The sequence below is a fragment of the Archocentrus centrarchus genome, chromosome 2 (genome assembly GCF_007364275.1).
Source record: "Archocentrus centrarchus isolate MPI-CPG fArcCen1 chromosome 2, fArcCen1, whole genome shotgun sequence".
Taxonomy (NCBI): Eukaryota; Metazoa; Chordata; class Actinopteri; order Cichliformes; family Cichlidae; genus Archocentrus; species Archocentrus centrarchus.
In genome coordinates this window covers 3,195,594-3,208,351 of record NC_044347.1, presented here as the reverse complement: position 1 = coordinate 3,208,351, position 12,758 = coordinate 3,195,594, and the positions used below count along the sequence as shown (strand labels likewise).

At 40.8% G+C, this 12,758-nt stretch overlaps 1 protein-coding gene across 1 annotated transcript in view; it reads left to right on the top strand.

The window, feature by feature from the left end:
- The first annotated feature begins 960 nt into the window (after positions 1 to 960).
- LOC115798220 (interphotoreceptor matrix proteoglycan 2-like) overlaps positions 961 to 12,758 on the top strand; it is a 30,358-nt gene continuing 18,560 nt past the window's right edge. Inside the window, exons 1-8 of the mRNA XM_030754985.1 lie at positions 961 to 1,199; positions 2,167 to 2,376; positions 4,628 to 4,794; positions 5,140 to 5,168; positions 5,654 to 5,680; positions 7,769 to 7,821; positions 9,350 to 12,453; positions 12,551 to 12,709. Of these exons, the coding sequence (XP_030610845.1) occupies positions 1,121 to 1,199; positions 2,167 to 2,376; positions 4,628 to 4,794; positions 5,140 to 5,168; positions 5,654 to 5,680; positions 7,769 to 7,821; positions 9,350 to 12,453; positions 12,551 to 12,709 (3,828 nt within the window). The 5' untranslated portion in view covers positions 961 to 1,120. The remainder of the gene's footprint in view (positions 1,200 to 2,166; positions 2,377 to 4,627; positions 4,795 to 5,139; positions 5,169 to 5,653; positions 5,681 to 7,768; positions 7,822 to 9,349; positions 12,454 to 12,550; positions 12,710 to 12,758) is intronic.

The following is a 12,758-nucleotide window of genomic DNA, read 5'->3' as shown; positions in this document are numbered from 1 at the left end:
CTGTAAACCAGAAACCTGTGAAAACCTGATGATTCATGTTCTCTGTGGGTGCATCAGAAAAATAAAGAGCCTTAAGGAGCAGTTACTGAGTATTTAGTGTCAGATAAACAGTTGTTTATGATCACAGCTGGATTTCCACTGTAATCTGGATTATTCTGGAGGCTGGTCTCTGTGGACTGTAAGAATTACCCCAGAAAAAATGAATACAAGGCACATTTATGGTTGTCATTGACTTAAACCAGGCTGGATTAAAAATAGATTCCATCTAGACTCAAGCTGGACTGAGGCAGGATTACAACCATATACTGGTTGGATTTTGACTGTAATCCAACTGGATCATTTCTGCCTGGATACCTTCAGGACACAACATCACTATTAGTCAGTCAGCTCAGATGGATTGACTGGAGTTCAGCCATGTTTTTGGTCTTTATTACCAGATCGTGGCTGAAATCAGATACCAGCTGTGTCCTAGTGGAACAGGACAGAACAGTACACATGACCACTGAGCCGAGACGCTAACCAGACTGGACTTAGCTTGGATTCATCTAGATTCAAGATGGACTCTGCATCTTAGATCTTAAAGTCTTTGCAAATGTTTAAGCAAAAATAAATTGGGCTTAATTTGACGAGGCTTCGTATATATTTATTCTGATTATGAGTCATTCATCATTCAGGATTAAATCCAGTTTCCCTCAGCATGGTTGTCTGTTCTTCAGTTTACCCAGTTTGGGATTTAGCCTGTCGGCTTACGTTTTTACTCATATTTTATAGCTAAACTTGAACCCTGAGTTTTGTCTCCCTGCCCAGCCCAGCCCGTTTGTTTGATTTCCTTCTGGCTGGCCTGTCGCACCGTGCCTCTGACAGTCATCCACTCCAGCAGCTTAACAAATAGGATTAGAGCAAAGAGGAAAAAAATCTCCGGCAACAGTAAAGTCCCATCTGCTCACCTGAGAGGAAGCGGCCTGCAGACAACACACACTTCAAGACCTCTGCTCTCTTCTCTTTTTCTGTTTCTTCTGCCATGAGCTCTGGTGGATGGATGAGCAGGGAGCTGCTGATGAGCTGAGGACATAAGGAGCAGCGAGTCCAGGGTGGATCTTTGGAAGGGTTTTTTTGAGATATGGCTGGAAAGTATAGGAGACTGGTGCTGTGGGCATTCGGGGCTGTGCTGCTTTCATGCTGCTTGTACATGGAAACAGGTCTGTATTAAAGTTTTACACTTCTTTCTTTACTTTTAATGGAAAATCTACTGAATGATTGTGTTGCTTTACAAAGTAAAAACACAGGATCATCAGTAAAAGTCATGACCGACACGTATGAGCTGAAGGGTTGCACAACAGAGGAAAAACAGCATCATCAGCCAAGTAAAAGTTTGGAGTGACACTAATTCTACTTACTTTGATCAGATTATTGATCCTGATGCATCAAAGATTCAGGAGTGTTTTCCTGCTGGAGCCGTTTTAGTTAGCAGGTCCTGACCTCGGGGGCATGCCGCTCAAAAGGGTCATCGAAGGAAGAGCAACGTTCAGAGTTATGGCTTTTGGGGCATTGATATAGACGTGATGCTGAAGAGCAAGTTATGATGTAGAAAGGCTGAAAACCAGTTTTCAGATTTAAAATCTTAACCTATAAATTAAAGTACGACCAGAAACAAATTAAAAGTCCAGAATTACTCCTAAATGTTAAAGTACCTTAGAATTATCCTAAAGCCACGTGGTAACTTTTAAAGTACTAAAATGAGCTCAAGCTCAAAGTGCAACAGTAAATTTAGTCTTTTGGGTAATTTCCACAGTTACTGAAATGAATTGATTTGATTTAATAATTGAATTGATTTATCAATCAGTCAATCAACAGAAAGCTATTTGGAAAATATTTCTTGATTCTTGATTGTTTTAAATGATTGAGTTTCAGCTAATACCACTGCAATGCATCCAGTTATTGGAAATGTTTTCAAACAAACCAGTCAGCTGATAATTAAGAAACTAATGAGCTGACTAATTTAAAATCCAAAGCACTCTTAGTCGTAACAGACATAAAAATCCCCGACATAACTACTCATGTTCAGAACCTGCCATTTGTTTTTAGGCATGAAGTAACTGAGGTAACTGTCAGGTACCTGCACTGCAGTACCACATACAGTAGCACTAATGTTACTTTAAACCACAGATGCTGTCCGTGAGCAGGACGTGAGTTTGGAGGCGAGTGGAGAATCTTCAGGGCAGCCGGCGGGGGACTCGGATCAGCTGTTATACAGACGACACTCTGCTCTAACTCGAAGGAAGAGGGACATCTTGTTTCCCAGCGGAGTCAAGCTTTGTTCTCAGGAGACTTTCGACCAGGCCATCGCCAACCATCTCAGCTACTTCCACCTCAGAGGTACGTCCCTCCGCCTGTTTCCACTCACCTGACTTTAGTTTGATGTTTCTGACCTGAGACGAGAAGATTTTCGCCTTCAGATTCCCGGTCCTTTATTTTCACTTGAGCTCTAATCCAGGCACAAGTTTAAGCAGCAGTCTGCTGTTATTAAAGGTGACCAATGCGGGAGAGGTCAGAGGTCACGCAGAGTTTCTTAAGGAGCCACTGAGCCTCAGCTTCAGGAAGTGTGTTGAGTTGTTGGGATTTTTTGAACTTTAATCACTTTTTTCACTGGATATCAATTGAAAAATGTAACTTTGGTTATGGTTTAGGCATAATGTACACACAAACAGCAGAGGAACTATTGAGTAAAGCTCGCATGGTTACAAGGTGAACAATCAGCTTCAAGCCTTTATTGCAGTGAAAACATGTCTGTGTGCCTCTGTCTCTATTTGGGTCAAAAGGAACAGAACAATCATTAAAACGCTGAGCTTTTTTTTTAATTGCACAAACACGAGCCAAAGCAAACTGGACCCACACATGAGCTGAATTAACTTTATTGCTGTTACAACAAATGTTGGCAGGAGTCAGTGCAGCAGGATTTAACACAATGCACTCAAATGCACAAAGAACCACAAATATATCAGCTTCATAATTCATCTGTCACATAACCTGAACGTATTAAAATAACACAGTGATCAGTATTAACGGGAAGGACAAGCTCAAAGTCGAAACAACAGTTTCAGAGGCAGACGCTGAATGTTTTTGGCATGAATAGAGTTCTTTCATCTGCTTCATATTCTTACTGTTGATTTGATTGAATTCATGTAAACAGACTCATAAATGACATTTTGTACAGCACACAACATTTTTTTCATTAAATTGCAAATCAAACTCAAACATTTCCATTTTCATACTGACACCATTTTTTGACCTTTGTTGCTGGAATCTGTTCATTGGTTGAAATTTTCCTGATCACATGCCGTTCCCGTTCTTACATGCATGATTGTAATATTGGAATTTTGTTATGTTATGATTTCACCAATGCTCAGACGTGGTTTCTGTTGGCATGATGCTAATTAAAACTAATCCTACACCAATAACTACCAACCTCTTAAACACGTTTTCAGTGTTTTGTTTTGTTTTGTTAAACCTGGTTAAAACTTTGGGTAAAGCCAGACTATTATGATATTGCTGGAAAAAAACAGACGTTATTACGGGGTTTCATCAATCACCGTCGGCTCTGCTGAGAAGGGTTTTCTTTTTTTGTCAAAGCGCTGATGTGGTTGAAATTACATCTCATTGACCATCCATCATGTTTCGTCCCATCAGCTCCTTTTAGGCCTCATTTCTTTTCCATTTTGCTCTTTTCCTCCAGATTTCTTTGAACACGTTCACATCATTATGTGACTTATTACAACTACTGTATGTCCATTGTAGCACCTGTAGGTTTGTGAGAAACAGCTCTTGTGGATTTGAGATCTTTAACATTAAACAATATGTTGTAAATGGCAGAAAGCAAGAAACAGAGGGTTTCTTCTTTGTTGGTCTTCTGTGGGTGGATGTTAGGAGTCACCTGTTGGCCTGCAAACACGGAGCTTTTTAAAATTCAGGTGCTTTAACATGGACAAGCTGATCATCGTTTGTTGTTACCCTCTAGTCCTCTGTTGTTTTTTTAAATAAGACAATGAGTGGTGTTGAAGCTGCTTCTTCTTTGAAAGACCTTTTTCTGTGATGCCTCTCAACATGAAGAAGCTCATGTTGGCTCACAGCAGCATTTCCACTGGAGGGACGTTTTTCATTTGGTCAAGGAACCTCTGGATTCATTTATACCCCCCAAAACCACTGCTTTCAGTGTTGAACAGTTACTGCTCCTCTCTTTCATATTGCTCAGATAGTCAGAGAACAACAGTGTAAAGGCCCTTTAATTGGTACCTTAGGTGAATTTTCAGCGATTTTATTCATATCTCATTTCTGTTAAACTTCTTTGCTGTTCATAATTTAAATTTAGTCCTTTTTCTGTAATTTTGTTCCACCTTGAATGAATCTGCAAAGAAATCCATTTGTTAAAACATCCACTTTCATCCTCAAAGAAATACTTCCAAAAATGTGTGTGGTCTAAAATAGTCACATAACTTTGTAAGGACTTTTTCTTCTTCTTCTGCTTATGGAGACCCAGCACTCAAATCTTACCTTTAAGGGTCCAGACTTGAGTTTGTGCTTTTTCTGTTTGTGCTTTTTAAAGTTTGTAAGAGGTGTCTGTGTGTTTTAGTGTGTCAGGAGACGGTTTGGGAGGCCTTCAAGATCTTCTGGGACCGGCTGCCAGAGCAAGAGGAGTACCAGAGCTGGGTGAGCCGCTGCATGGACCACTCTGTCAGCGTCATGGACATCGGAAGATTCTTCAGCCAATCAGAGGAGCACAGAAGCCTCATTCGGAGTGTAAGAACAACACTGTGTTAATACAATATGTACTAAGAACCACTGTACTAAAAAAAACAAACAATTAACTGATACATCAATTGACATAATAACAATAATTAAAATGACTGTAAGTTGCAGCCCTGCTTTCAGATGGTGGTATTGGTACAAAATTTGTCAATATCCAGTCCTCTCTTGATTATAAACTTATGAAAAGATGATAGCCATGGTCGTCCTTCTGCTGCCACATTAAATGAGTTAAAATGAAACAGGCTGAAACAAACCATGTTTGTGCTTCTGCCAGCTGTTGTAATGTTCGGTGATATTCTTTGCTGATGATGTGTTGTTGTGTTTTTGTAATTTCAGAGAGTTGCTCTGGCTGCTGCAATAAACATGTGAGTTAACAGCAGTTAGTCCAATGTGTTATTGTGTTCATGAAGCTGTACAAATATATGGATTAAACAAATCACTGCGTGATGTGTCACGTGGTAGCTGGACAGATGGGAATATTTAATGATGTGAACATGAAAAATTTAAAGCCACCAACCACCAATAATTTTAATAATATTGTTAACCATAAACAAGTAATAGATATTGCTTTCATTTAACATTGTTTTTAATTTAATTGGTCAGTGGTATTTAAAATAAAATATCTTCATTTAATACAACACATTATTCAAAGTCAGCTGTGATTTTTAAGCATTATGTACAGTCCAAAAGTAGTAAATAAAATGTAATGAGTGTTCTCGCTAAGATTTTTGAGGACTTGACACTAAAATACCTGGTTTGTTAAACTTTTTGCACCAGCAGTAATTAGTTAAAAGACTGAAAGTGGTGGTTGTGTATTTACACCTGTGTTGTGTTTGATCACCTGCTGCAGTGTGCCCATCAGCCCTCCTCCATGCAGGTAGGCCTGCAGACACTGAACACCAACTACAGAGCTGGGCTGGAGTCAGGCAGTGGAATTAGAGGACCTGTTCTGCTCATTTAGTGCTCTGTATTCTGACTCTGGGATGTTTTTTTTTTTTACGTATTGTAGACTGAACCTCTGTGGAGCCCTTCACTTCATGCTCTAGCTTAGCTCCTGTTAAAGTTCCTGTCTCTTTAAAGGCCTGTTCCTTATAAGCCTTACTTTCTTCTGATTGGCCACCTCCTGGAAGCCAGCTGAGGGACACAGCTCAGAAGCTCTGAGCTGCGTCTGTAGCAGATGACCGTATGAGGAAATCTAGACTGCAGAAAAAAACTCACAAAACAAATAAATATTGTAAACAGAGTATTAAGAGCATTTTGAATGCTTTTACAGTTTAACTTACTTTTTCAAACCTTCTCTAATTTTTAATATAAATAACTGTGCAGATAAGACTGAATAAGCTATTTCACTTCAGGCCTCAGTGACACGGTACTAGAGACCAGTCGATGACATTGATTGTTTCTAGGGAAAAATGTGTATTCCTTGACTGGTTAGTGAGTAGTTGCTGGAGGTCTTTGGCTTTTGCTAAGTAAAATCTATTGCAAAGAGGGTGCTGCAGCAAAAACCTTCTTCCAGTTGCTTTGATCGCTACCAGTTGGCTGTAGTTTACATGGAAGACACACTTGCCAAGTGGTAGTGAAACTGTAAAAAGTGCAACACAACCCAGAAAAGGGGAATGTTTGCCAGAGTAGAAGTTGTGCAGTACTGCTTCAACCAGCATGTTTAAAAAGCCCAGATTGTACTTGGAAGGAAAATGACTGGTTTCCTGTGGGCCTGCAATGATCTGTTGGTAACTAAAGAAGTCAAAAAGGAGGCAGCACCCTCTTTGCAACCAGTTGATGGCTGCCAGCAACCAATCATAAACCAGTTTCACTACTGGAGGCTGCTAGCGGGTTACAGACTGAACTATAGACCTGTGTGGCTGAAAAGTTAGCAAGTAAAGGTGAGGTTAGGTTGCTCTCTGGGCTTAAGAACAAGATGCCTCACATTAGCATGTTAACATGCAAAGTGTTTGAAAAGTTGTTTTTAACCATATTTTGTTCTTTCAAGCTTAAGTGCTGAACATAAAATGTTAAATACTAATACAGTAGCAGAGGAACATACTGGACTAAATGTGCTATTATAGCTAAATGGTGCTAAATGGTTCTGTGCAGCAGTTATTAACTACTGCACAGAAAACATGCTAACCTTTAATTGGCATATTAGTTTGTTGGCATTAGCACTAAATTCAACATGTGAGTAGAAAATAAAAAAAAGGTGTAACTAAACTTTTAATCTAGAGTTTTAAAGAGCTTTAATGACCCCAACCCAGAGACAGAAAACTGAGCTTTGTTGCTTTTTATGCTAAGCTGGATGCCGGCTTGTTTTAGTGTTTGGAGGAGAGAAACTGGAGTGCTTGCGTGCACGGCTTGTTTGTTGTCGCTGCTTTCTTTAGCTTGCCGCACTTTTATTTATTTTACAGTTGTGTGGTTTTTGTTAATAAAAAAGCCTCAGTCCAGCTGCATGGGAATAACTGCAGTTTAATGAATTTAAAGGGGAATGCCAACTATTTTAAGGATTCACAGATGTTTTGTGTACGTTGACAATGAACGGGGCTTCGGGGTTTGTTGACTTGTATGGTTTTCCTCTTTGGTAAATCTTGAACATAAATACCAGAATATAAACTTTTTCTTCGCACTGAATTGTGTTGGAAAACAGCAAGGACATAGAGAAACCTTAAACAGGTGAAGTTCCCCTTTAAAAGCCATATCCTCATGCTTTATACGGCTTTTGATGCACATAGAATCTTATTTTACTGAAAAAAATATGAACTTTAGAGCATCACTGTCACAAAAGAAGACCAAACAGAAATGTTTATATTAAAGAAGCTGTGCTATTGGTTAAATGTTGTTTTACTGTTATGCATATCTGTCTCTAAACCAGAGCATCCTTCTTTATGCAAGCTTCTGTCTTTTTCTCTCACTTGGATGTTGGAGGAGGTGAATCACTGGTTTGCTAAATGCTTTGCTGTCTGTCTCTCTGCAGCTCGGAGACACCGACCACTCAGACTAAAGACTCGGTGATGGAGGCCTTACCAGGTAGAAGCTCACCGAAAGCTCATTCTTCGAGGCTTGTTTAGTGTGGGGCTGCAAATGTAAATGCAAAAGTACAGAAACACATTTTGGATGTTAGCCAATCACAACTCACAGTACTTCAGTGTGCAGCTACAGATGTACATAAGATTTGCCATTGCTGATTACTTGGTTTATGCCTCTATAATGATATCTCTCAGCAGACTTGTGCAGAGAAAGGTTTTATCACTATCTATTATTTGAAATGAAGCTCCAAACCAATTTCCTAAAAAGAAACTGATTTGAGAGGCCCCTGTGTCTGCCACAGCCTCCTCTACTTTATGGATGTTCAGCAAAGCCCAAACAAAAAGGCATGAATGGGCCTTAAAACTAGTTGAAGGGACTGATGGACTGGATATACGTACAGATTAGTGCCTTACTGGTGACTCCTTTACGAGCCATGGAAAGTCTTTGTTGACCCTCCCAGTTGGTGGTGAAGAGCGTCAGCAGCCGCCGTGCCTCACCTTACAACCAAATCTGTCTTATGTGAGGTAGGAGTGGGTGCAGGAGGCTGATTCCCGTCACACGCTCTGCTCTCAGAATAGATCTGTAAGCCTATTTACGGGCAGCAGTCTGGTCAATGGATGGAGACTGAGTAGAGGACTGGCAGCAAAAATGTGGACGTGACAGAGTTACTGCAGGACAACTATCAGGGTTAGTGAGATCAGAGCTACAGACGGTTCATTTTGAGCCTGTTTTTGCAGACTGTTTCATGTCACCATCAGTACTATTTCTGTCAGAGTACATCAGATGTGAGGTCTCCCCTTCAACTCCCAACAGAAATAAAACAGCAGACTATTTTCATGGCATTCCCGGCCTGCTAGTCTTTGTGATCTTTGTTACCATTTGAAGATGGTCCCCAGATCTCGATGAGATTCTCACCAGAACCTCTACTGTCAGAAGTCATGATGTGCAGCCACTCTTTAAGAGATCATTTTAAGGATTAGTTGCTTGTTGGCAGACCTGGAAGTTATTTTATCCTCAAGGAAAACATGGCAGACTTCCAGTGGAACTTTAGGTCACAGGTTAGCATTGTTAAGTAACATTCTTCAGCTCTGCAGTCAATGTCAATTATAACCTGGAACAAAGGGGTGAACCACAGACCTTGTTTTATGAAGCTGAAAACTGCAATAGGTAAAAACTGCTCAGAAACATCTGGTTCCTTGGACATACAAGTTTGCAGATTAACACACTACTTCTAAAGAACTGGTGATGAGGGTACATCTCTTTGCTTCAGTTCTTTTAAGCATTTTACTCACCCAATTATATCATAATTTAAGTACATGGAGAAATGTTTTGCTGTTATTTTCATTCAAATTGAACCAAACACTGAACAATCGGTGACACATTTTCATTTGCTGTATTCAAGGTTAAATTATATCATAAATAAAGTGAGCATGGTTTAAAAATTCAGCAACAGAATTCATGTTTAACTGTTTAAACTATCTTTTCTTTGTCCTCCTGCTTAAATTTGTCATTTTTTGCTGTTTTACAGGAGAAAGTGACATTGCTATCGGATCAGAGACAATCACAACCAAGCAAGATGACCTTACCCCAGGCTTTGAGGTCACTTCTTGGATTCCTTCACGTACTGTGACTGAAAGTCCACATCCAGAGACTATGGCAGGGATTGGCACTGAGGTTTTAAGTGATAGGGGCTTGGATGAGGATACTGTGGAGGTGGCTACAGAGGCTGATTACTCTGTTACACACAAACCTTTCGATTGGGTCGATCAGGACATAGGGGAAAACAAAACTATTCCTGATGTACCAGATAAGGAGGAGGCTGTAGTTGAAGATGGCAAGATCATTGGACTCATCCCTGACAATGTGGTCATAGCTGACTCTGAGGTGATTCAGGATGTTACACCAAAAGAGGAAGAACCACTATTGGAGGTTGTAGCCCTTGAACCCCACACAGAAGCTACTGTTGTGGTTCTTCAAAAGCCCACCACAGGATCAGAAACTGTCACAGTGGAGAAATCAGGGCAGAAGGTACCCCCGGAGGTGATTTCTGAGGCTCCTTCTGAAGTCATGATAGAGCACATCCCTAAGACAGCCCCTGAAGATGCTGCAGAGCCAGAAGTTGAAGAAATTGCAGACAATTCTTTGGATATTATACATGACAAAACCTTCCCTGAGGAGACTGTAGAGAAACCCTCCGAGGATTTACCAGAGCCAACCGATGAAGAAATACCACTTCCACCTGAATTAACAACTCCTGAAGAATACGAAGACAAAGTACATGCACCTCCAGTAGAACATCCTTCAAATACAGGTGTAGAGGTGAGCCAAGAAGATACCAAAGTCGTCACAGAAGCAACACAAACTGTATTTCTGATACCAGATGCAGAAGAAGGTGAAGTACCCATAAATGTGACTCCAAAACAAGGATCTGCCTCAGCTGTAGAAAGAGAAGCTCCCTCTGATGCCTCCATTCTGACAACAACACATAAGATAGAAGTAACAATTGCTGAAGACACTCCAAAGGACAAACCAACACTAATGGTTGAGGTTACTTCCAAGCCTGTTCTGGTCTTAGAACATGACAAAGATGAAGAATCCAGTTTCACAGAGGAAGGGCCAACTACAGCCAAGGAATATGGCAAAGAAGAAATACTAATGGTGGTAACAGAAAGGCCAAAAGAGGACATAAAAGTAGTGGTCAAACAAGAAGAAGTTGTTCTAGAAGATAAGACTGCACTGGAAAAACCTGAGGTAATAACTACAGAGACTGACGTAGAAGAGCCAATTGATACTGTTGCTAAAGAAGTACCAGTTGAAATAGTAACGGACACAGCAATAGAAGCAGCAGAAGAGGAACTACACGAAGAAGAAGAAGGGGTAATGGTTATAATGGAGGGTACATTAAAGGCTCCAGAAGATGTCACAGCAGACACAGCAGAGGAAAAACTGGTTGAGGTAGTTGTAGAAATAGCTACTGTTGAAGAACAAGCAAAAACTATAACACAAACAGAGGAGACAATATTGGAAGCTACAGGAGAACCAGTTAAAGATAAAGATGATACAACTGATGAATTAACAGAAACCATAAAGGAGGAGGAAGGAAGGAAGGAAGAAACTATAGATGAACCAAAACTTTCAATAGAAACTCTACATGACCCAGAACCATCAATAGAAACTCTACAGGAACCAGACCCTCACAAACCTGTGGAAGAAACTGTAGAAATAGTAGAACCTTCAGAAATTACTGTAAAGGATGTCAAACCCACAGAAGAAATTACAAAAGAGACAGAACTCACAACAGAAGGAGCAAAGGTAGAACTTGTAGAAGTCATTATAGACAAGACCGAACCTGTGGAAGAATTGGCACAAGAAGTGGAACCTGTCAAAGAAACTACAGAAAAGATAGAACCTGTAGAAGAAATGATGCCAGAGGACAAACCTGTAAAAGAAACAGATGAGAAGTCACAAGAACCCATGGGAGAACCAGCGAAAAAATCAGAAGTAGGTGAAGAAATGACAGAAAAACCTGAACCCACAAAAGAACCAGTTCAAGACAGAGAAGCCACTAAAGGACCAGCATTAAAGGCAGAACCTACAGAAAAACCAACACAAGGAGAACTCATAGAAGATACTGCAGAAAAAACACAACCCACAAAAAAACCAGCCCAGCATGCTGAATCTGTAGAAGAAACTGATGAAAAAGAGGAACCAACAGAGGAATCTGTAGACCAGTCAAAACCCAAAGTGGTACTTGATGAGAATAAAACTGATTTTATTATAATATCTGCTGATAAAACACAAGATGCAGCTGAAGGAAAACCATTGGAGGACAGAGAAGAAGCTACTTCTGAGACATCAGACGAGGTAACAGAGAAAGAATCTGGGTTTGAAGAACCAGAAACAGAAGAAATTTTACCAGAGGTTACGGGGGAAGTCATACCAGAGACCCCTTCAGAGTCCGATGAGGAGGTCACTCCTGTGTTTGTTGTCATTCCAGAAGACACAGAGGGATTATTGCCAGTGACTGAAAGGGCAGAAACACCTGAACCTGCGGTAACAGTGGAACCTGCAGGTGGGTCTGAGGTGGCAGTTCCCCCAGAAACCACCAAAAAGAGCACTACACAAGCGGCTGAACCTGAAGTCCCAGAGCCCAAATTATTTCCTGAAGCTGAGGAAGAAATTTTAGAGGCTCCAAGTGAAACATCTCCAGAAGCTGTGACTGGTGCCCAACCAGACACAATTTCAGAGGTAGAAACCCTTAAGGAGGTCACCCCACAGTCCCCTAAAGAGCTTCCCACTAAGGAAGATGTTGGTCCAGAATCAGTTGAGGATGCCTCCCTAAGTGAAGAAGCAGAGGAAGCCATAATGGAGACTCCAGTAGAAGTGGCACCTGAATCGATTGATGCAATTACCCCAGATGCAGTAGTGGACTTCACCGAAGAGAGTACACAAAGTACTACAAGGAGCACCACTGAGGAGTCTACCTCTGCTTCCTCTTTGGAGATAACGACCAAGTATGTAGTCGAATACAATAATGGCAACTTTCCCGATCTTACAGAGAGAGTTTATGATGTAGGTGACAACTTTTTTGGAAACAATGGCTTCAGGCTGGAGGACGAGGAGGAGAACTTGGTAAGGAAATATGGTTGATGAGTTGACTTGAGCTAATACCTTCATACCTGATGTTTTGGTACCAAACCCATACCTGTGTGCCTACCTTCACATTTAGATCGGTAACGAGATAGACACATTACTTCTGCCCCCGAGGCCCCTGAAGGACCAGGTGGTGGAGTTGAGCATGAAACTGAAAGAGGAAACGTACAACAATGCCCTGAGAGACCCAAGCAGCTTTGAATACCAGCAGCTGGCCAGACACTTCAAACGCAGGGTGAGTCGACCATGTTTTTTCCTGTATATCTGAATGAGTCTGTGTAGAC